Raw genomic sequence first — 24,579 nt, forward strand, 5'->3', positions numbered from 1 at the left:
AGCATTTAGCCAATGTCACCCTGGGCTATAGCATCTATGAGGCCGCTTTTGATGTCAGGACAACTGCCGATGCCATGCTAGACAGTATTCCAAACTACAGCTGTGGAAGACAGAATAACGTGTTGGCTGTTTTTGAAGCAACTTTTTCTGAAAACTCCCACCAAATTTCAAGCATGTTGGGCATCTACAAAATGCCCCAGGTAGGAATTGGAAGGGAAGAGATCAATTGTGCTTCATTCCTATTTGCTGTCTCTCCAGCAGTGGTGAGGAACCCCTTCCGCCTCCCAGAAGTTTCTAAACCGCAAAGCCAATCATCTGGCCATTAGCCATGCTTGTGCGGACTGATGGAAGTTGTACTTCAGCAATATCTTAAGGGCCAAAAGAGTAGCCCCCAAAAAGAGAGACCAAAGGGGGGAAATCACATTGCAAGAAAGTGGACAGCGAGTTAGAAAACCCTCAGCCACTTCCTATCTCCCTCCCCGGTTTGTCAATAGGAAGATGTGGTTGAAAGTAGCCCCTGGCTCCTAATGAGTTTCTTGTTTCTCAGATGTCTGACAGCTAAATGAACAGAGAAGTTTAAGTACTTGCACTCCTCCAAACTGTGCAGCTGCTTAGCTTCTGCCTCTCATTCTGTGTAGTGCCCCATTGTGACTCTAGGAAGAGGTTGGGGTGCCATGACCACAAAAGGCCCAGATGCCCTGCTCTGCCCCAGTGTCCATTGAATCCACTTCCTTCTCTATAAGCTCCAACTTACAGATTTGAAAATAAGGGACCAGCAGCTTTTAAAATAAGGTACCAGCAGCCAAAATAATGGACCTGCAGCCTCACCTCTTCCAGGCACTCCAGTCTTCCTGTCCTCCTGCAGTCTGGTCAAACTCATGCTGGTCGCTTCGAGAACACTGTCCAACCAACTTTGTAACCAGAGGTTCAACTGAATAGAATCTGAATCACATGCACCACAAGGCCTATGCAGCCTCAACTTAAGATGGCTCCCCGGCCTGGCTTTGCACTGCAAAGTTTGCAGCAGCACGTGCAACAAAATGGCGTCCAGCATTCAAAACCCCCCTCAGCTTGCATTAACTAGCCACACACAAAGCATGCAAGCTCCACCCCCCCAGTCATTCTTAGACTTCTTATTGGGTGAGCAACACAGCCAAGCAGCACAGTTGGAGCCTCCCTCCTCCCTGGCAGGCAGGGAGGGAGGGAGGGAGAGGAGCTGCTTTCTTTGTGATTTAAGGGACATCATTTAAGGGACATTTAAGGGACATCCATCAATAAGGGACAGCAGCGGGACATGGCGCTGGAATAAGGGACTGTCCCTTCAAATAAGGGACACTTGACAGCTATGTCCGGGTCCTCCTCTGAACAGGATTCCTCCATCAATGGCATGGCATACATCCAGAAGCATCTGGTTAGCTACTGTGAGTAGATGGGCCTTTGGCCTGATCATGCAATGAGGCCTTTCTTGTGTATTCCTGAAACCCTGACACCATTCTTTTTCTTATTAGATCAGTTTGGGCTCCACTGCTCTGGATCTGAATGACAAAACCCAGTTCCCTTTTATCTATCGGATGGTCCCAAAACAAGAAATCCAGCACATGGGGATTCTCAAGTTGTTGCTACATTTCGGGTGGACGTGGATCGGTCTCTTTGTTACAGACACTGACAATGGAGAAAAGATCCTGAGTGTTTTCACACCTCTGCTGATGCGCAGTGGGATTTGTGTTGCTTTCTTGGAAAAATTTCGTATTTCGACCCTGCTACAAATGTCATCCTTACATTGTAAACCATCTGATTTGGGACAAGTCAAGGTGTTTGTTTATTATGGGGGCTCTGAGGACGGAAGTTATCCAATTTTGATCATACAAAGACTTCAGGAAGTGAGGAAATCTCAGGGGATAGTCTGGATCACAACAGATCTTGTGGACATTGATCTGTTGTTGTTTGGTGGCATAGATTACTTCCAGCCTGCCCAAGGTTCTTTGTCCTTTGTAATGAATACCGAAAAACGGACAGAACATGGCTACTATACTCGACTTTCATTTGAAGCTACAGCTGCAGCTGCAGAGTTTTGGTCAAGAGCATTCAGTTGTACATGTTCAAACAGTGTGCTATCCGTGGAGGGCTGGACAAGATGCACAGAAAAGGAACCACTGGAAGCATTGTCCCAGAAAGAGATGGGTGAAATCTGGTCTCAAGACCGCTACAGCACTTACTACGGCGTCCAGTTTGTAGCCCAGGCCTTAAATGTCGCATATTCATCCAGATCCAAATGGATGTTAATGGCGAATGGAGGAAACAGATTGGAACTTCAAAGGTTGCAGCCATGGAAGGTCTGTCCTCTCCCCTTTTTTGCAAGTACTCTTTGGAATCCGTTTCAGATTGTATATTCTTTGTAGTTTACGTCATTGTTATTGTTAAATATGTTTAGGTTTCCTATGCCCTGTCTTTAGTAAAGGTTAAGGTAAAGATACCCCTGCCCATACGGGCCAGTCTTGACAGACTCTAGGGTTGTGCGCCCATCTCACTCAAGAGGCCGGGGGCCAGCGCTGTCCGAAGACACTTCCGGGTCACGTGGCCAGCGTGACATTGCTGCTCTGCCGAGCCAGAGCCGCACACGGAAACGCCGTTTACCTTCCCGCTAGTAAGCGGTCCGTATTTATCTACTTGCACCCGGGAGTGCTTTTGAAATGCTAGGTTGGCAGGCGCTGGGACCAAACAACAGGAGCGCACCCCGCCACGGGGATTCGAACCGCCGACCTTTCGATCGGCAAGCCCTAGGCGCTGAGGCTTTTACCCACAGCACCACCCGCATCCCTTCCTGTCTTTAGTAGGACACGTTAATAAGGATTTTTTAATTGTTCAGCTATTTTCGTGGTTCTTATATACTTTGAAAATTGATTAAAATCATTTTTTAATACATAATTTGGGAAGGTTGGGAGGAATCTTTCAAAGCACAAAATAAACTATGAAAAATTGTTAAGGAGCATTCTCTTTGTTGTTGTTGTTTAGTCGTTTAGTCGTGTCCGACTCTTCATGACCCCATGGACCAGAGCACACCAGGCACTTCTGTCCTCCACTGCCTCCCGCAGTTTGATCAAACTCATGCTGGTAGCTTCAAGAACACCATCCAACCATCTCATCCTCTGTCATCCCCTTCTCCTTGTGCCCTCCATCTTTCCCAACATCAGGGTCTTTTCCAGGGAGTCTTCTCTTCTCCTAAGGTGGCCAAAGTACTGGAGCCTCAGCTTCACGATCTGTCCTTCCAGTGAGCACTCAGGGCTGATTTCCTTAAGAATGGATACGTTTGATCTTCTTGCAGTCCATAGGACTCTCAAGAGTCTCCTCCAGCACCATAATTCAAAAGTATCAATGCTTCAGCGATTAGCCTTCTTTAAGGTCCAGCTCTCACTTCCATACATCACTACTGGGAAAACCATAGCTTTTACTATACGGACCTTTGTTGGCAAGGTGATGTCTCTACTTTTTAAGATGCTGTCTAGGTTTGACATTGCTTTTCTCCCAAGAAGCAGGCGTCTCTTTATTTCGTGGCTGCTGTCACCATCTGCAGTGATCATGGAGCCCAAGAAAATAAAATCTCTCACTGCCTCCATTTCTTCCCCTTGTATTTGCCAGGAGGTGATGGGACCAGTGGCCATGATCTTCCTTTTTTTGATGTTGAGCTTTAGACCATATTTTGTGCTCTCCTCTTTCACCCTCAATAAAAGGTTCTTTAATTCCTCCTCACTTTCTGCCATCAAGGCTGTGTCAGCTGCAGATCTGAGGTTGTTGATATTTCTTCCGGCGATCTTAATTGCGGCTTCGGATTCATCCAGCCCAGCATGATGAATTCTGCATATAAGTTAAATAAGCAGGGAGACAAAATACAGCCTTGTCGTACTCCTTTCCCAATTTTGAACCAATCAGTTGTTCCATATCCAGTTCTAACTGTAGCTTCTTGTCCCACATAGAGATTTCTCAGGAGACAGATGAGGTGATCAGGCACTCCCATTTCTTTAAGAACTTGCCATAGTTTGCTGTGGTCGACACAGTCAAAGGCTTTTGCATAGTCAATGAAGCAGAAATAGATGTCTTTCTGGAACTCTCTAGCTTTCTCCATAATCCAGCGCATGTTTGCAATTTGGTCTCTGGTTCCTCTGCCTCTTCTAAATCCAGCTTGCACTTCTGAGAGTTCTCGGTCCACATACTGCTTGAGCCTTCCTTGAAGAATTTTAAGCATAACCTTGCTAGCATGTGAAATGAGTGCAATTGTGCGGGAGTTGGAGCATTCTTTGGCACTGCCCTTCTTTGGGATTGGGATGTAGACTGATCTTCTCCAATCCTCTGGCCACTGCTGAGTTTTCCAAACTTGCTGGCATATTGAGTGTAGCACCTTAACAGCATCATCTTTTAAAATTTTAAATAGGTCAGCTGGAATACCATCACTTCCACTGGCCTTGTTATTTGCAGTGCTTTCTAAGGCCCATTTGACTTCACTCTCCAGGATGTCTGGCTCAAGGTCAGCAACCACACTACCTGGGGTGTACGAGACATCCATATCTTCCTGGTATAATTCCTCTGTGTATTCTTGCCACCTCTTCTTGATGTCTTCTGCTTCTGTTAGGTCCTTACCACGTTTGTCCTTTATTATGGTAATCTTTGTACGAAATGCTCCTTTCATATTTCCGATTTTCTTGAACAGATCTCTGGTTCTTCCCGTTCTGTTGTTTTCCTCTATTTCTTTGCATTGCTCGTTTAAGAAGGCCTTCTTGTCTCTCCTTGCTGTTCTTTGGAAATCTGCATTCAATTTCCTGTATCTTTCACTATCTCCCTCGCATTTTGCTTGTCTTCTCTCCCCCGCTATTTGTAAGGCCTCGTTGGACAGCCACTTTGCTTTCTTGCATTTCTTTTTCATTGGCATGGTTTTAGTTGCTGCCTCCTGTATAATGTTGCGAGCCTCCACCCATAGTTCTTCAGGCACTCTGTCCAGCAAATCTAAATCCTTAAACCTGTTCCTCACTTCCACTGTGTATTCATAAGGGATTTGGTTTAGATTGTATCTTACCGGCCCAGTAGTTTTTCCTACTTTCTTCAGTTTAAGCTTGAATTTGCTATAAGAAGCTGATGATCTGAGCCACAGTCAGCTCCAGGTCTTGTTTTTGCTGACTGTATAGAGCTTCTCCATCTTTGGCTGCAGAGAATATAATCAATCTGATTTCGAGGTTGCCCATCTGGTGATGTCCATGTGTAGAGTCGTCTCTTGTGTTGTTGGAAAAGCGTGTTTGTGATGACCAGCTTGTTCTCTTGACAGAACTCTATTAGCCTTTGCCCTGCTTCATTTTGATCTCCAAGGCCAAACTTGCCAGTTGCTCCTTTTATCTCTTGACTCCCTACTTTAGCATTCCAATCCCCTATAATGAGAAGAACATCCTTCTTTGGTGTCATTTCTATAAGGTTTTGTAAGTCTTCATAGAATTGGTCAATTTCAGTTTCTTCAGCACCAGTAGTTGGTGCATAAACTTGGATTACTGTGATGTTAAAAGGTCTGCCTTGGATTCGTATCGAGATCATTCTATCATTTTTGAGATTGCATCCCAGTACAGCTTTCGCCACTCTTTTGTTGACTATGAGGGCCACTCCATTTCTTTTATGGGTTTCTTGCCCACAGTAGTAGATATGATAGTCTTCCGAACTGAATTCGCCCATTCCCGTCCATTTTAGTTCACTGATGCCCAGGATGTCAATATTTATTCTTGCCATCTCATTTTTGACCACATCCAACTTACCCAGGTTCATGGTTCTTACATTCCAGGTTCCTATGTAAATATTTTTCTTTACAGCATTGGGCTTTCCTTTCGCTTCCAGGCATATCCGCAACTGAGCGTCCTTTCGGCTTTGGCCCAGCCGCTTCATCAGCTCTGGATCTACTTGTACTTGTCCTCCGCTCTTCCCCAGTAGCATGTTGGACACCTTCCGACCTGAGGGGCTCATCTTCCAGCGTCATAACTTTTATATGCCTGTTGTCTTTGTCCATGGAGTTTTCTTAGCAGGGATCCTAGAGTGGCTTGCCGGTTCCTGCTCCAGGTGGATCACGTTTGGTCCAAACTCTCCACTATGACCTGTTCATCTTGGGTGCCCTGCTCGGCATAGTTCATAGCTTCTCTGAGTTATTCAAGCCCCTTCGCCATGGCAAGGCAGTGATCCATGAAGGGGAGCAGTCTCTTACATAAAGCTTATTTAATTAGTTACTATATTTAGTTCATAACATTTATATATTGCTTGACTCCTGAAGAAACCCTCAAAGCACTTTACAAAAACATTAAAATAAAAAAATTCACTAAAGAAAACCCTTATTTAAAACATAGAAAGTTGAAATCACAATAGGATAGGTTAAAGCCAATTAAAAGGCATGCTAGCTTTCTACAGTTCCCAAGTGCTTGCTAGGATGTGTCCACTATATGTGTTTATTTGAGTCATATGTCCTGTGAATTTATAACCTGATAAAGGACCAGTTGTAATGACCAAAAGGTTGTTATCTTTAGCTAACACGAGGCCTTGATGTCCTTGATTTAGAACCATTCTCTCAAAACTCGTAAGATGTCTGGAACATTACTCAATTATCCAAGAAAAACAAGACTACGCCCCACAAAATATCCAAAGTCATGAAAAGCTTTGCTCAATCATATACCCACATACTCATTTTCTCACAAAATTCAGATATCATGTTTTATAAAGCTGGTGTTTTCTCTGCCATTCTAGCTTCACACTTTCTTGAAAGAAATTTGGCTTTCCAATTCATCCATAGGAGGGATGTATTCTGATCAGAATGGGGAGCTGACTGCCAACTTTGATATCATGAACTGGGTCGTATTTCCCAATAGATCTCACAGCAGAAGGAAAGTTGGGAGCATCAAGGGACAGGCATCCTCCGACATAAAATTCTCCATTAAACCAGAAGCCATTATGTGGCCTGGGAACTTCAGCAAGGTCGTCACATTTATTCATTTATCTGTTTTTTTATTGTACAGTGGTACCTCAGGTTACATATGCTTCAGGTGACATATGCTTCAGGTTACAGACTCCGCTAAGAAGACCCAGAAATATTACCTCGGGTTAAGAACTTTGCTTCAGGATGAGAACATAAATTGTGCTCTGGCGGCATGGCGGCAGCAGGAGACCCCATTAGCTAAAGTGGTGCTTCAGGTTAAGAACAGTTTCAGGTTCAGTACGGACCTGCGGAACAAATTAAGTACTTAACCTGAGGTACCATTGTACTTATATCCCACCTTCTCTCTATGGAGCTTCATGGCTACCTGGAAATTTGAACCTTAGTCTCCTGGGTTCTCTTACACCCCTCTAACCACGATGGCACAACTGGCTCTGGTTCCCTTGCTCTGACATCTGTTAAGTTCTGATAATTTGCTGATAGGTGCCATTTTCAGTTTAACCCTAAGTGGGCCCTGTGCAGAGTGAGACCCGCTCCTGATTGTGTACAGCACTGCTGTTTTCCCTCTCTGTTTTCCCCTCTCTTTCTTGCATAGCAAATCAGATGGAGAGGGGCAAAGAGAGGAGAGGCTGCTCTTAAGCTTGCATTTTCATCTATCCCTCCGAGTGGATGAACAAGGACATCAATGGGCCAAAAGTTGGCAGTGTGGCCCTAGCTGCCATGTGGGCTTCATCAGCTGCCCAGTAACAGCGACTGCTTATAAAAGCACAACAATACGCTTCATAGTGTACGGCTGCCGTTCCTCCGGGTTGTCTTCGACACATCCGGGAATGGGCTGCAGAAATGGCACCCAGACAAAGCTTTTTGGTGAAACAGCAAAATGTCCTGGAAAACCCAAACGTATGACAAGCAGAGTGATTTTTTAAAAAAAAAAATGATTAAAAATTCAAAGAAAAGCCAAAAAACATTTAGAAAGGGAAAAAATAAAGCTCAACAACTTTGTCCGAAATATGGCAACCTTTTCACAGTGACAAAAAAAGAACAATAAATCTCAAAAGGCCATAGTTTGTTTAATCCTTTGTGTTTAACAATTAAAAATGAAACTTTATGTCAGAAAGAAAATGAATTCTCCACAGTTCTTCCAAATTTTTAAGGGTCTCACTCCCATTTTAAAGCTTTCTAACCTGGTCTCAGTATTCTTAAAATGATTTTTATTTGAGGGTATTTTTAGTCAGAGCCTTCAGATGGTGTCTGTGCTTTATGTTGATCTCCTGGGATGCTCCTTTTCTTAGTTTTTAGGTTGTGCCTCGTTCAAGATGCACCGAAAGCTGTTGCCCTGGATATGCCAGAGTGGCTAAAGAAGGGGAGCCCGTTTGCTGCTATGATTGTGCTCCTTGTGCGGAAGGGACCATCTCCATTGAGGAAGGTGGGTAACTCCAGGGGAAAGGGAGAGGCAAGATTTCAGGGGGTTCCAGGGATCACCCAGGGTTCGTGCTCCTTTGGAAAATTGAAGACTAAGGGGAGACTGCTGTATCTTTAAGAAATATGATTTATTTGCTTATTTACACCTTCAGTCTGCATGGAGGAAGTTCAGATCTTAGCACATGATGAAGAGCGACTTGTTTACCATAGCAGTGCAGCACTTCAGTGGAAGAAATTTCTCCCAATCAATCTTCAGCTAGCCTATCCAACAAGGCAGCCTTGTTTTCTGCCTTATTCTTCCCAGCACACCTTGCTAAAGACTGTGTGACACCTCAAACGCACACACCATCACCATGGCAACCTCTGTCAGAAAACAGACAGGTATGGATGTAAGAATTTGGTTAGTCATTCTGAAGTCATTCTTCTTCTCTTCAGATGCAAAGCATTGCACCAGATGTCCAGAAGATCAGCATGCAAATCAAGCAAGAGACAAATGTGTCCCCAAGACTATAACATTTCTCTCTTATGAAGAACCCTTGGGGATTGTGCTGGTTTCCTTTGCCATCTTCTTGTCCTTAACCACTGGTGTTGTCCTAGGAATCTTCATTAAATACAAGGAAACTCCCATAGTCAAAGCTAACAATCGGGACTTATCCTATATCCTCCTCATCTCCCTCCTGTTTTCCTTTTTATCCTCCTTCCTATTCATCGGCCGGCCAAGCAAAGTGACCTGCCTTCTCCGACAAACAGCCTTCAGCATCATCTTCTCAGTTGCCGTCTCCTCTGTGTTGGCAAAAACCATCACGGTGGTGCTGGCCTTCCTGGCCACAAAGCCAGGGAACAAGGTGAGGAGATGGCTGGGGAAGAGTCTGGCCAACTCCATTGTCCTTTCCTGTTCCTGTGTCCAAATTGTCATCTGCAGCATCTGGCTGGGAATCTCCCCACCCTTCCCAGACTCCGACATGCACTCCCAAGCTAGAGAGATCATCCTTCTATGCAATGAGGGATCTGTTGCCATGTTCTACACTGTCCTTGGCTACATGGGCTTCCTGGCTGCCATCTGCTTCACTGTGGCTTTTCTAGCCAGAAAGCTTCCCGGGTCCTTCAACGAAGCCAAGCTGATCACCTTCAGCATGCTGGTCTTCTGCAGTGTTTGGGTGTCTTTTGTTCCCACCTACCTGAGCACCAAAGGGAAGTTCATGGTAGCTGTGCAGGTCTTCTCTATGTTGGCCTCTAGTGCTGGGCTTCTAGGCTGCATCTTCCTTCCCAAGTGCTACATTATCATCCTCAGGCCTGATCTGAACACAAAGGCACATCTAACTACAAAAAGTGAAGGTGGTAGTGTCTGATTCTTAGCTTCTTTGAAGATTCTTGGCTTCACATAAAATATGATGTTGTAAAGATGGACTCCACCCTGGTTGGTGACAGAACAATTGCAAATGCTCCTAGGTCATAGAATCTATGCTCACAAATTTTCTGCCATAATCATCTCCTTCATTTACACGTCCGAAAAAACCAGTACTAGCTATCACTTAGTAGTAGTAATCATAAACCAATAAGCTCATGTTGGAAAATTTCAGGAGTGATAAAGCCACCACATATAAAAGCCAGGTCTACCCTCTTCCATGAGGATGCATTGAAAACTCCTGAATCCACCCACTCATACCCTTTTGACAAGCTTTAATAAGTCAAGCAGGGCAACGGTTGGGAGATCACATGGATGGGACCACCTGAGGTCAAACTATTATCTTGACCCATTTGAGTCTTGGTTCAGACCTTGTTATGCATGGAATCAAAGAAGCATAGATAAAAAATAAAATTGTGAAAGGAACTAGTAATGAATGATGGAAGTGAAGTGGAGTCATGTTTCTATTTGATAGACTTCTTACTGAAGATGTCCATTTCACTGACCTGCACTGGGTAAGCTTATGGTATTTAATTTGTCCTTAATCTTCTAACATTCAGTAGCACTGGGTGGTCCAAACTTCAAGTTTTTTTAAGCGAGAGGAGGGGGAAAGATTGCCTATTTCCTCCACACTATGACATGTCTCACCTTATTTGCCTTCATCCCTCATGACTTCTCTGCTGTTCCTTAAGGTTTTCTGAAATTGTTTCTTCCTCAGGCCTAGCAAGTCACAGACTGACAAGCCTATCAGCGAGTTCTTACAAACATGTTTTCCCCCAGTCCTGCCTCTGCCCCAAAGGTTTCAGGTTGATTTGTAGATGTCACAAATTGAAGCCAAGACCTTCAGTGGGTATATAGTTCATATTCTGCTGTGCCCCTATATTATTGTTTCATCCATCTAACTCATTTTTGCTCTCTAGACAACTGTAACCTTTGGTAAAAGATACCATAGCCCCAATGTTTTACCTTTTCATCATCTGCCATGAATACCCAAAGCATTAAGCCTGGGTCTGACTGTTAACTGCCTCTCACTTTGCTGGGGTTTGAAGCTCATTCTGAGCTGGCCAATGTCACTCCTGCAACTAGGTCACCAGCAGCCTGGCTCTCCAGCAAGCTTAATGTATAACCTGAGCATGAAGAAGAATATGGAGATCATCAGGTGGTTTGGGCTGGGTGTTCCTCAGTTTGAGGAACCAGTTAAGGTTAATGTGTGAGTATCTGGAGGTGGCTGGAGAATGGATGGTGGCTAACAGACTGAAGTTGAATACTGACAAGTCAGAGGTACTGTTTTTGGGAGATGGGGGCGGGCATGGGGGACCCCCTGGTCTTGAATGGTCTTGAATGGGGCAACTGTGCCCCTGAAGGACCAGGTGCTCAGGTGAGTCATTTTGGACTCACAGGTGTCCATGGAGGCACAGGTTAACTCTGTCTACCAGCTCCATATGGTATGCCAGCTGCGACCATACCTGTCCACAAACTGTCTCACCAGAATGGTGCATGCTCTGGTTATCTCCACCAGGTACATATAACAGTGATTCTAAAGGAACTTCACTGGCTCCCAGTATGTTTCCGAGCACAATTCAAAGTGTTGGTGCTGACCTTTAAAGCCCTAATTAAGATCATCGCACCCAGAAGTCCAGACACGGGAGGTCACCTAAATAAGTTTCATTTGGCATTTGAATAATTGGCTCCTTTTAATTGGTGTAATTTGGTTTGTGATAATGTGATTGTCATTGGATTACAGTGGTACCTCAGGTTAAGTACTTAACTCATTCTGGAGGTCTGTTCTTAACCTGAAACTGTTCTTAACCTGAAGCACCACTTTAGCTAATGGGGCCTCCTGCTGCCGCCGCGCCGCCAGAGCACGATTTTTGTTCTCATCCTGAAGCCAACTTCTTAACCTGAGGTACTATTTCTGGGTTAGCAGAGTCTGTAACCTGAAGCGTGTGCAACCTGAAGCATATGTAACCTGAGGTACCACTGTATTGTAATTGAAAATTAATAAAAAATATTATATACAATTAGCTATGCCTCCCAGAACATACACTTATCTCTCTCTCTCTCACACACACACACACACACAGCTATTTATGCTCCTGCATGTATGGAAAAGGACCACTGTCTCCTGTCTGCACTTAGGGAGTGAGAGAATTTATCTCAAGAAGGTCTTTCCCCAGGAGAAATGGGCAATGCAACCCAAAAACACGTAACATGTTAGATACAGTAAGGCAACAGAAAGGTTTTCACAACATTTTAAAAAAAAGTTTAAAAGAGAGGTTGATATATGTGTATATATATGCTTAATCATTATTGGCATTTTAATCCTGCTACACAAGTAAGCTCCCAAGATTGACTCACAAATATCAAGAAGACAGATCCTGCCCTCAGCTCACAATCTAAGAGACACAACATAAAAGTGGTCTGGGAGGGAAAACGGGAACAGCAAGTTCAGGCACCCATTCGAAGTCTCTCAGGAGAGACATGTAGTCTCATCTCTCCTTTATCCTGATGAAACAGCTGCTGAATAAGTCCACTTATTAGGAATAACAAGTGCTGATGAACATAGGTTATTTATGTTTCAAAGACTAGCTGGACTTCGGCGCCTAGCAAGTTCATCAGCTGCATATTCCTGCGTTGCAGAAGTTTATACTACAGGATCCTCAGGGGCCCTTCCAACTCTACGATTCATCAGTTCTCTTGCAAGCAGTGACAGTCCCATCAAAAGCTCCTTCAGAAATAGAACACCAGGTTCATCCAGCAGGATCATCCGGAACATCTGGTGATCCTTCAGTCTTTTTCAATTTCACGTGAGTTGTTTTGTGAGCGGCAAGGACACCTGAAGGAATGTCCTCCCGACCCTTTTTGGCTGCAATCAAATAGCTGCTTACTTGGGAGGAGGCCCCACAAAACTGAATGGGAATACTGAGTAGAGATGCTAGGATTGCACTGATGACTTCACAGGAAGCTTTTACCCATACACAGATTGACAGGCCCATCAGTGAGTTCTTACAAAAAACAATTTCCCCAGTGGTTCAAAGAGCAATAGAACCTCAACAGCTGAAGGCCTCATTCGCAAGCAGTGAGAGTCACTTCAGAAGGTTCCACATCTTCAAGAATCTGCCCCAAACTCCACTACCACCTGCAGTAAAACACACTGTTCTTGAATGTATAATGGATCATTACATACTGGACTCTGTAGATAACATTTGTGTTAATAGCCTTCCTCAGCCCAACTATGTATGATTGAAATTCTTCCAGGGAAAGGGCAGTCTTCAAGGTCTCTAACAGATTTCTCTGTTCTGACTCTTCCAACACTCAGCGTCATTGGAAGCTGAATTGAATTAGAATTGAATCTCTAGTTGGCTGTTACTACATACCTGTATATTACTAAGCTAAGGCCAGATATTATGGCTACTGTATAAAGCCAATGGACCAGTCAGCTGGTTGGGTTGCCTCATGAACCCGAACTTCTATTAGCTCATGTGAGTATCTCATGACTTATCTCTGTGTTAGAGGCCAATGAATCTATAGTTCTGAGGCAGTGTGGTGTAGTGATCAGGGAGTTGGACAGGGGCCTAGGACACAAGAGTTTAAATTCCCGTCTAAAGTCCAAACTTCTAGTATTATTACTGGGAGGGAGGAAAATTTTTACTATCCATATTATCCACACCATGCAGGAATTTATAAACGTCTAACAACTCTTGCCTTGCTGGTCTTGGTCCATCATAGCTATTCTATAGTTTCTTGGACTTCACTGAAGTTAACATTTCCTCAAGTTTAGCAGGGCCCAGATTGACAGCCCCACCTTTGAGTTCTCACAAACATGTTTTGCTTTGGCTCTGCAGATGCCCATTGAGTCACACACCAATTCCAGGGATTTGCAGAGCAGGTGGACTTCTTAACTTGATAATTATAAAAATCGTGATAATTTACTTACTCCAGGGATTTCCCCAATGGTGGCCTTGGAGTCCACAAATAACATAAACATCAGAATCAGAGGCAGAATGATATACCTTATTGTCACAAGCCTGAAAGAAGAACTGGGTCATAAATATGAGAAGCCAGGCCTGAGAGATTTGGGGCTGGCAGGGCTTGTTTCTGTGGGAGGTTTCCTTTTTCTACCTCTGCTTCTGAAGCTACTGTAGGAGTCCAGCTGTGCTTCTAATGTAACTGCTGTCACAAGAGTGTATGATTCTTGCAGGCATAGCCAGGATGATATTAGTGCTGCTGTTATTTGTGCTGCTTATGCCCCATGGAGCCTGTGGGATGCTGAAAGCAAAATGCCCATTGAACCTAAATGAGGAAAGTGATCCTCTGAATTATTTCAGGCCAGGAGACCACCTCATTAGTGGGGTCATATTTCCAAGCGCTTATACAACTTACCCATTCAAGTTCTCCATCCCTCCCAAAAACACTGTTATGACGTAAGTGACTTTATGGTACCCAGCCTTCATTCACATTTATGGCTGTTTGTCAGAGACACCATTTAATATCTGGCCATCCCTGATAAAAACCTTCTCTCTCCTTTGGCCCTCTATTGCCTTTGGAAGAAGATTTGGGGATTGAGAGTCAGCAACAAAGTACCTAGTGACCCCTTGGCATCCTGCTAACAGAGAGGCTAATTCTGAACCGTTTCACTATTTTGGAGTTTCAATAATACAAAGCACAGTTGATCATCTCATGTCTCATTTTGTATTTTTATGCAAAAACTGTGTTTCTTCCTAAGTAAAGGTAAAGGTACCCCTGCCCGTACGGGCCAGTCTTGACAGACTCTAGGGTTGTGCGCCCATCTCACTCAAGAGGCCGAGGGCCAGCGCTGTCCGAAGACACTTCCGGGTCACGTGGCCAGCGTGACATCGCTGCTCTGGTGAGCCAGAGCCGCACACGGAAACGCTGTTTACCTTCCCGCTAGTAAGCAGTCCCTATTTATCTACTTGCACCCGGGAGTGCTTTTGAACTGCTAGGTTGGCAAGCGCTGGGACGGAACAGCGGGAGCGCACCCCGCCGCAGGGATTCGAACCGCCGACCTCTTGATCGGCAAGCCCTAGGCGCTGAGGCTTTAACCCACAGCGCCACCCGTGTCCCTGTGTTTCTTCCTAGTCAAGTATAAAATGCCTTTGACAGCTTCCCCTATTCCTGTATTCCAAAGAGAACTGTCTAACTTAAAAGTCCCAGGTGGTCTTGGGCGTATTTGGATTACATTGTATCTTAAGTAAGTATTAAATGCACTGCGCAATCTTGCATTTGGGGATCAAAAAAAGTGTAAAAATCAGAATGTAAGGCGACTAACTTCTTCCCTTTAAACTCTATGGAACGCTCAAATCAGTATAGGAACCTTACTAGGTAGTTCCACCAGCCTCAGAAGTTAAGGTGGGTAGCCCAAGAGAGCGCATTTCTCTCTTTCATATCTTCTCATCCTGTAAAGAGTTCCTAACAAGTCTCTGCACTTAAGAAACTTTAAGTGATCATTTCAGTCTAATTCACCCCAGTTCAAGCTCCACTAAATACTACTCATCTCTTTGTTGGTGGATCTGGGCAAGATTCTGCTCCTTCTAGCTGCAGAGTTTGGCCCGTTAGATATAAAATCAGCACGATCTTCTGATGCTCTTATAGAGCAAGGAATGTTGCAAGTTGTTCTCATTTAATGGGGAATAGGAGGCTAAAATGATTTTTCGTGTATTCATTTATTTGCAGTTGGCCAGCATGGGACACCTCACCAGTCCTCTCCATCTTGTTTGCAACCCAGGAGATCACCCGGCATCTTAAGCATTTAGCCAATGTCACCCTGGGCTATAGCATCTATGAGGCCGCTTTTGATGTCAGGACAACTGCTGATGCCATGCTAGACAGTATCCCAAACTACAGCTGTGGAAGACAGAATAACGTGTTGGCTGTTTTTGAAGCAACTTCTTCTGAAATCCCCAGCCAGATTTCAAGCATGTTGGGCATCTACAAAATGCCCCAGGTAGGAATTGGAAGGGAAGAGATCAATTATGTTTCATTTCTCTTTGCTGTCTCCCCAGCAGTGGTGATGAAGCCCTTCATGCCCCCAGAAGTTTCTAAACTACAAAGACAACCATTATTTGTAGCCATGTTTGTGCAGACTGATGGGAGATGTACTTCAGCAATATCCTAAGAGCCAAATTTTCCAGGGAACACAAATGAAAAGCACCCAAAAAGAGAGACTAAAGGGGGTGGGAATCACATTTTAAGAATGTGGAAAGCGATTTAGAAAACCCACCGCCTCTTTCTGTCTCCCTCCCCAGACTGTCATAGGAAGATGTATTAAAAAGTAGCCCCTGGCTGCTAAGGAGTTGTTGTTTCTCAGGAAGACCAGTGGCTGTCTGGCAGCTAAATGAACACAGAGGTTTAGGTGCCTGCACTCCTTCAGACTGTGCAGCTGCTTAGCTTCTGCCTCTCATTCTGTGTAGTGGCACATTGTGGCTCTAGAAAGAGGTTGGAGTGCCAAGACGCCTGAGGGCTCCAGATACTCTGTCTCAATGTCCATTGGAGCCAGTTCCTTCTCTGTAAGCTCCAGGTCCTCTTCTGAACAGGATTAATCCATCAGAGGCATGGCAGACATCCTGTAAGCATGTGGTTAGCATCTGGTTAGATGAGCCTCTGACCTGATCATGTGATGGGACCCTTCTTGGGTATTTCTGAAAACATGACACCACTCCTATTCTTACTAGATGAGTTTTGGCTCTGCTGCTCAGGATCTGAATGACAAAACTCAGTTCCCTTTTATCTACCGGATGATCCCCAAAGAAGAAACCCAGCACATGGGGATTGTCAAGTTGCTGCTCCATTTCAGGTGGACGTGGATCGGTCTCTTTGTTCCAGACAATGACAATGGAGAAAGGTTCCTGAGTGCTTTCACACCTCTGCTGATCCGCAGTGGGATTTGTGTTGCTTTCTTAGAAAAATTTCGGATTTTGACCCTGCGACAAATGTCATCCTTACATTGTAAAGCTTCGGACTTGAGAAAAGTCAAGGTGTTTGTTTATTATGGGGACTCTGAACACGGAGTTTATCCAATCATGATTTTACAAAGCATTCAGCAAGTGAGGGAATCTCAGGGGATAGTCTGGATCACAACAGATCTTATGGACATTGACGATATGTTGTTTCTTAACATGCATTCTTTCCCACCTGCCCAAGGTTCTTTGTCCTTTGTAATGAATACCAAAAAAAGGAGAGAACGTGGCTACTATACTCGACTTTCATTTGCAACTGAATCTGCATCTGTACAGTTTTGGGAGAAAGCATTCAATTGTTCGTGTTCAAAGGATGTGCTGCCCATGGTGGGTTGGACAAGATGCACAGAAAAGGAACTACAGGAAACTTTGTCCCAGGAGGAGATGGAGGCAATCTGGTCTCAAGACCGCTATAGCATTTACTACAGTGTCCAACTTGTGGCTCAGGCCCTAAATGTCGCATATTCATCCAGATCCAAATGGAGGTTAATGGCGGATGGAGGAGACAGGTTTGAACTTCAAAGGCTGAAGCCATGGCAGGTCTGTCCTCTCCCCTTTTTTGCAAACCCATTGTCCTTCTCTGGAATCTGTTTCAGATTGTATATTCTTTGAAGTTTACCTCATTGTAATTATTAAATACGTATAGGTTTCCTATGCCTTATCTTTAGTAGGACATGTTAATAAGTTTTTTTATATTGTTCAACTACCGTATTTTTCGCCCTATAAGACGCACTTTTTCCCCTCCAAAAATGAAGGGGAAATGTGTGTGCGTCTTATGGGGCGAATGCAGGCTTTCGCTGAAGCCTGGAGAGCAAGAGGGGTCGGTGCGCACCAACCCCTCTCGCTCTCCAGGCTTCAGGAGAGCCGCAGCGCCAGCCCCACAAGGTCGGGGGACAGCAGGGAGGCGGAACGCCGCCATCCCGCTGTCTCCCGATGTGGTTTAGAGGCTGACGGCGGGGAGATGCGTGCTTCTCCCCGCCGCCAGCCCCGCAAGCTCCGGGGACAGCGAGGAGGCGCGGCGCGTCTTCCCCCTGTCCCCGGACCTGACGTGAAGGCTGGCGGCGGGGAGAAGAGCGCTTCTCCCCGCTGCCTGCCCCGCAAGCTCCGGGGACAGCTGGGAGGCGCGGCGCGTCTTCCCCCTGTCCCCGGACCTGACGTGAAGGCTGGCGGCGGGGAGAAGAGCACTTCTCCCCGCTGCCTGCCCCGCAAGCTCCGGGGACAGGGGGGAGGCGCGGCGCGTCTTCCCCCTGTCCCCGGACCTGTTCTGCATGCAGGCGGTGGGGAGAAGAGCGCTTCTCCCCGCTGCCTGCCCGCAAGCTCCGGGGACAGGGGGGAGGCGCGGCGCGTCTTCCCCCTGTCCCCGGACCTGACGTGAAGGCTGGCGGCGGGGAGAAGAGCGCTTCTCCCCGCTGCCTGCCCCGCAAGCTCCGGGGACACCAGGGAGGCGCGGCGCGTCTTCCCCCTGTCCCCGGACCTGACGTGAAGGCTGGCGGCGGGGAGAAGAGCGCTTCTCCCCGCTGCCTGCCCCGCAAGCTCCGGGGACAGGGGGGAGGCGCGGCGCGTCTTCCCCCTGTCCCCGGACCTGACGTGAAGGCTGGCGGCGGGGAGAAGAGCGCTTCTCCCCGCTGCCTGCCCCGCAAGCTCCGGGGACAGGGGGGAGGCGCGGCGCGTCTTCCCCCTGTCCCCGGACCTGATGTGAAGGCTGGCGGCGGGGAGAAGAGCGCTTCTCCCCGCTGCCTGCCCCGCAAGCTCCGGGGACAGGGGGGAGGCGCGGCGCGTCTTCCCCCTGTCCCCGGACCTGACGTGAAGGCTGGCGGCGGGGAGAAGAGCGCTTCTCCCCGCTGCCTGCCCCGCAAGCTCCGGGGACAGGGGGGAGGCGCGGCGCGTCTTCCCCCTGTCCCCGGACCTGACGTGAAGGCTGGCGGCGGGGAGAAGAGCGCTTCTCCCCGCTGCCTGCCCCGCAAGCTCCGGGGACAGGGGGGAGGCGCGGCGCGTCTTCCCCCTGTCCCCGGACCTGACGTGAAGGCTGGCGGCGGGGAGAAGAGCGCTTCTCCCCGCTGCCTGCCCAGCAAGCTCCGGGGACAGCTGGGAGGCGCGGCGCGTCTTCCCGCTGTCCCCGGACCTGTTCTGCATGCAGGCGGTGGAGAGAAGAGCGCTTCTCCCCGCTGCCTGCCCGCAAGCTCCGGGGACAGCTGGGAGGCGCGGCGCGTCTTCCCGCTGTCCCCGGACCTGTTCTGCATGCAGGCGGTGGGGAGAAGAGCGCTTCTCCCCGCTGCCTGCCCGCAAGCTCCGGGGACAGCTGGGAGGCGCGGCGCGTCTTCCCGCTGTCCCCGGACCTGTTCTGCATGCAGGCGGTGGGGAGAAGAGCGCTTCTCCCCGCTGCCTGCCCGCAAGCTCCGGGGACAGCTGGGAGGCGCGGCGCGTCTTCCCGCTGTCCCCGGACCTGTTCTGCATGCAGGCGGTGGGGAGAAGAGCGCTTCTCCCCGCTGCCTGCCCGCAAGCTCCGGGGACAGCTGGGAGGCGCGGCGCGTCTTCCCGCTGTCCCCGGACCTGTTCTGCATGCAGGCGGTGGGGAGAAGAGCGCTTCTCCCCGCTGCCTGCCCGCAAGCTCCGGGGACAGCGGGGAGGCGCGGCGCGTCTTCCCCCTGTCCCCGGACCTGACGTGAAGGCTGGTGGCGGGGAGAAGAGCGCTTCTCCCCGCTGCCTGCCCCACAAGCTCCGGGGACAGCTGGGAGGCGCGGCGCGTCTTCCCCCTGTCCCCGGACCTGACATGAAGGCTGGCGGCGGAGAGAAAAGCGCTTCTCCCCGCTGCCTGCCCCACAAGCTCCCGGGACAGTGGGGAGGCGCAGCGAGTCTTCCCCCTGTCCCCGGACCTGATGTGAAGGCTGGCGGTGGGGAGAAAAGCGCTTCTCCCCGCTCCTGGCCCCACAAGCGCCTGAGGGGGAAATAAAATTTTTTTTCTTTATTTCCCCCCCAAAAAACATGGTGCGTCCTATGGGCCGGTGCGTCCTATGGGGCGAAAAATACGGTATTTTTGAGGTTCTAAGATACTTTGAAAATTGCTTAAAATCATTTTTTTAAATAGATAATTTGGGAAAGTTGGGTGGGACTTTCAAAGCACAAACTAAGCTATGAAAATTGTTAAGGAGCGTTCTCTTACATAAAGATGAATTAATTACTATAATTATTGCATAATATTTGTATATTGCTTGACTCCTGAAAAAACACCTCAAAGCACTTTACAAAAAAGTTAAAATAAAAAAATTATCACTAAAGAAAACCCTTATTTAAAACATAGAAAGTTGAAATGACAATAGGATAGCTTAAAGCCAATTAAAATGCATGCTGGCTTTCTACAGTTGCCAAGTGCAGGATGTGTCCTCTATATGTGTTTATTTGAGTCATATGTCTTTGTGAATTTATAACCTGATAAAGGACCTGTTGTAATGACCAAAAGGTCATCATTTAGCTGACCCAAGGCCTCTGCCTCAATGTCCTAGATTTAGGACAATTTCATGAGAATTTGTATGTCTGGAATCTTCCTCAAAGAAGAAAAACAAGACTACATCCCACAAAATATCCAACTTCATGAAAAGATTTTCTCAATCATATACCCAGGAAACATCCTGCAACAACCCTGATATCACGTTTTTTAAACGCTGGTCTTTTCTCTGCCATCTTAGCTTCACACTTTCTTGAAAGAAATTTGGCTTACCAATTCATCCATAGGAGGGATGTATTCTGATCAGATTGGGGAGCTGACTGCCAACTTTGATATCGTGAACTGGGTCGTATTTCCCAATAGATCTCACAGCAGAATGAAAGTTGGGAGCATTGAGGGACAGGCATCTTCCTACATAAAATTCTCCATTAAACCAGAAGCCATTGTTTGGCCTGGCAACTTCAGCAAGGTCATTGCATTCATTCAGTCAGTCATTCTTTCTTTCTTTCTTTCATTGCATATATATCACTGGGGAACAATTTTTTTCCATTTTCTGTTGCATGACATTTTTCAACTGTTCATATATGTTCTTTCAATGCTGATTTCAAATCTGAAATCGATTTTCATGTACTTGCTATAGTTATCTTTCAATTTCCAACTTTTGCCGACATGTCATATTTACACTGGGGATAAATGGACACTGACACTTTGATCTACCCTAACCACATGGTAATTATTGTTTTGCAAACTTAATTTTTCTTTATTTTTATAGTTTTGTAACATAAATATTTGTATTTTTCAGATCGGACCATGGCTTCTTCAAGTAGACAAAAATGTGTAAACAAGCCTGGTGCCTTTTGTTATGTATGTGGCTGCTATGCACTTCCTCGTCAAAGACGCAAAAACACAAACAGTGTTTGTGAGGCGTGCCTATAAAAGCTATTTTGAAATTCCCCTGGGCAACCAAGACAAGAAATGGGCTCCGCATATTGTTTGTCACAATCGTGAGGAAATGCTTAGAGACTGGACCAAAGGAAAATGGAAGAGTATACCTTTCTGGGTTCCCATGGTTTGGTGAGAACCCAAGGATCACACAAGTGACTGCTATTTTTGTTTCCCAGTGGTATCTACAAGCTGTTGTTGTTCAGGTACTTGGTAAAGCCTTTCTGTTGTCCAAGCAAGAAGTTGACCATTTTGAGAGCCACACAGATGGTCCAGTTGTGCTCCTCACGATGTTCACTTCCGTCATCTTCAGAAGAGACGAATCCCTTAAAAACTGGAACTGGGAGTTCCTCAGAGTGCAGGATAGGTCTAATTGCTGAAGGAATTCTGGGATAGGTGACAGAATGTCAGTTTTTCTTGCCGATACCCTTCGTATTGACCAGACAAAATTAGCATGACAAAAGGCATCAGGCTTGTTTACACATTTTTATCTACTTGAACTATTTGAACTATATTTGGTTTTCTGCCTCTTCATTTAATCCTCACAACAACCCTGTGAAGTAGGATGGACTGAGAGGAAGTAACTGGCCCAAGGTCACCTAGAAAGCTTCATGGCTTCATGGGAATTTAACCCTTAGTCTCCCAGATTCTTGTCCAACCTTCTGACCACTATGGCACAACTGGCTCTGGTTCCTTTGCTGTGACATCTGTTACGTTCTGATGATATGCTGATAGGAGCCATTTTCAGGTTAACCCTAAGTGGGCTCTGTGCAGAGTGAGACCCACTCCTGATTGTGTAGAGCACAGCTGATTTTCTTCTCTGTTTTCCCCTCTCATTTTTTCATAGCAGTTCAGATGGAGAGGGGCAAATAGAGGAGAGGCTGCTCTTAAGCTTGCATTTTCATCTATCCCTCCGAGTGGATGAAACAAGGACATCAATGGGCCAAAAGTTGGCAGTGTCGGCCTAACTGCCACGTGGCCTTTGTCAGCTGCCCAATAACGGCAACTGCTTATAAAAGCACCATAGTGCTTTTATACACACCATAGTATAGGGCTGCCATACCTCCGTGTTATCTCAGACTCATCCAAGAATTGGGCTGCAGAAATGGCACCCAGGCAGCTTTTTGCTGAAACAGAAAAGTGTACTGGAGAAATCAAATGTATATGACAAGTAGGGCAATTAAAATAATAATAATTCAAAGAAAAGCACAGAAAAATTGAGAGCGGGGGAAAATTGAAGCTCAATACAGTGGAACCTCTACTCACGACCACAGTCCCTTCCGGAGGCCCATCCTTATAGCGGAATGATCCGCTGTGTGCAGGCGCATTTGGCGGCAGCCCACTTCTGTGCATGTTGCAGATGGCAGCAGCCACTTCTGCGTGTGTGCGAGTCGTGGCAAACCCGGTGTTTACTTCCGGGTTTGCCGTGGCCGTGACTTGGAACGGACCTAAGTACAGTGGGATGTATGTAGAGGTTCTGCTTTAACTTTGTCCTGAATATGGCAACCCTATCATAGTAACAACAAAAACCAAGTTTAAAATGCCAAAGTTTGTTTGATCTTTTGTTAATTAAAAATGAAACTTTATGTCAGAAAGAAGACAAGTTCTCCACAGTCCAACAAAATTTGAAAGAGTCCCGTTCCCATTTTCAGCTTTCTAACCTGGCCTCAGAATTCTAAAAATGATTATTCTTTGATGTCTGCAATTTATGCTGCTCTCCGTTGATTCTCCCTCTCTGTGTTTTTAGGTCGTGCCTCGTTCAAGATGTACCAAAAGCTGTCACCCAGGATATGCCAGAGTGACTAAAGAAGGGGAGGCCGTTTGCTGCTATGATTGTGCTCCTTGTGCGGAAGGGACCATCTCCGTTCAGGAAGGTGGGTGACTCCAGAGGAAAGGGAGAGGCTTGCTGGATCAGGCCAAAGGCCCAGGTAGTCCAAAGCCCTGTTCTCACAGCGTTGAATCAGATGCTTATGAAAAGCCCATAAGCAGGGCCTGAGCACAACAGCCGTCAAGGGAAGGGGACAAATATTGAAGCCTACAGAAGTTGGGCACCACCCCACTCTCTGCCGAGCAGAAGCAAAAATTCAGGGGGTTCTAGGGGTCACCCAGAGTTTGTGCTCCTTTGGAGAATTGAAGACACGGGAAAACTGTTGTAACTTTAAGAAATATGATTTATTCACATATTTACACCTTCAATCTGTATGGAGGGAGTCCAGATCATAGCACATGATCAAGAGGGGCTTGTTCCCCATAGCAGTGCAGAACTCGAGTGCAAGAAATCTCTCCTAACCATTTTTCAGCCACCCTAGCCAAGATGCGTCCCTCCTTGTTCTCTGCCTTATTCTTCCGAGCCTACCTTCCTAAAGACTGTATTTTCCTGACACCTCAAATGCACACCCCATCACCAGGGCAACCTCCATCTTCCCTGGCCCAAGAATTCCTCTCAGATGGGCCATCAACAGCTTTTGTCGTCTTAGAGCCTCTGCCCCATGTAACGTCCTGGCTTGGAAAGAAACCTAGCCTGTGTTTTTCCACTGACTTACAACCTTCAATACTCCAGACCTAGCGTCCTCAAACTAAGGCCCGTGGGCTGTATCTGGTCCACCAGGGTCCTGGACCTGACCTGCCTGGAGTAGGAAGGGGATTGCGGAGGAAGAGGCACCCCACGTGCCCCAGACCCCACGCACCCCATCTCCCTCTCATGGCCTCCTCACCCGCCTGCGAGTGAGCGCGCTGCCTGGGCAAGCCGGGCCTCTCCCCGCCTACCTCCCCACCACAGAGGCCGGCAGTGCATAGGATGGGGCCGGCATGAGGGCCTTTCTGGCACTGCAGCACACCGCATCCTTGCTACCGCATCACAGGGCTCCTGCCTCGCCTCCCCAGAGCCCAGTACCGGCTCCAATCCCCCGATCTGGCGCATCTGTAATGCCGTGACGTGGAATTCATGATGTGCCAGAGGAGCTGCCCCACAGTAAGTCGGGAGTCATGGGGACGGGCGACATGCATGCAGGCCGCACCGTGGACATTGGTAGGGAGACGCATGGGCAGGCTGAAGTGTGGGGATTTGGGGCTGGAGGACGGGCATGGAGGCTGGGGTGGGTGGGTGATGGTTAGGGAGACACTCGGGCAAGTTGGGTTGTGAGGATGGGGCTTAAGGAGACATGGGTCTGGCTGGGTCGTGGGGATCTGGGTTAGGAAGACGTGTATCATCTGGGTTGTGGGGATGGGTGTGTGCAGGCAGACAAGGCTGGGTTGTGGGGATGGGGGCATGGAAGGCCTGCATGTAGACTGGGCCATGGGGGTGAGGGAGATCCGTGTGTAGCCTGGGTTGTAGGGATGAGCATCAGTGAATTCACCATCTCATTAACCCAAAGCAGGCCCATACTTCCCGTTGAAATACTTTGATGTTGATGTTGATTAAAATCGTTCTTCATTTTAAGTATTG

At 47.0% G+C, this 24,579-nt stretch overlaps 2 protein-coding genes across 2 annotated transcripts; both read left to right on the top strand.

The window, feature by feature from the left end:
• Positions 1-8,721: 8,721 nt before the first annotated feature.
• LOC310670760 (vomeronasal type-2 receptor 26-like) lies at positions 8,722-9,942 on the top strand (the record flags this gene model as incomplete). Its single annotated transcript, XM_083426491.1, has 1 exon — positions 8,722-9,942. One exon carries the CDS (start codon positions 8,722-8,724, stop codon positions 9,715-9,717), a length of 996 nt encoding a protein of 331 aa, XP_083282617.1. The 3' UTR covers positions 9,718-9,942.
• A 913-nt stretch (positions 9,943-10,855) lies between these two features.
• LOC310672797 (vomeronasal type-2 receptor 26-like) lies at positions 10,856-22,102 on the top strand (the record flags this gene model as incomplete). The annotated part of the gene is made up of 5 exons (XM_083430455.1): positions 10,856-10,983; positions 15,468-15,738; positions 16,466-17,290; positions 20,434-20,678; positions 21,982-22,102. The coding sequence occupies exons 1-5, from the start codon at positions 10,892-10,894 to the stop codon at positions 22,100-22,102; spliced, it is 1,554 nt and encodes a 517-aa protein (XP_083286581.1). The 5' UTR covers positions 10,856-10,891.
• Between the last annotated feature and the right edge of the window lie 2,477 nt (positions 22,103-24,579).

The sequence above is a fragment of the Podarcis tiliguerta genome (genome assembly GCF_965153285.1).
Source record: "Podarcis tiliguerta genome assembly, chromosome: 2".
NCBI lineage: Eukaryota > Metazoa > Chordata > Lepidosauria > Squamata > Lacertidae > Podarcis > Podarcis tiliguerta.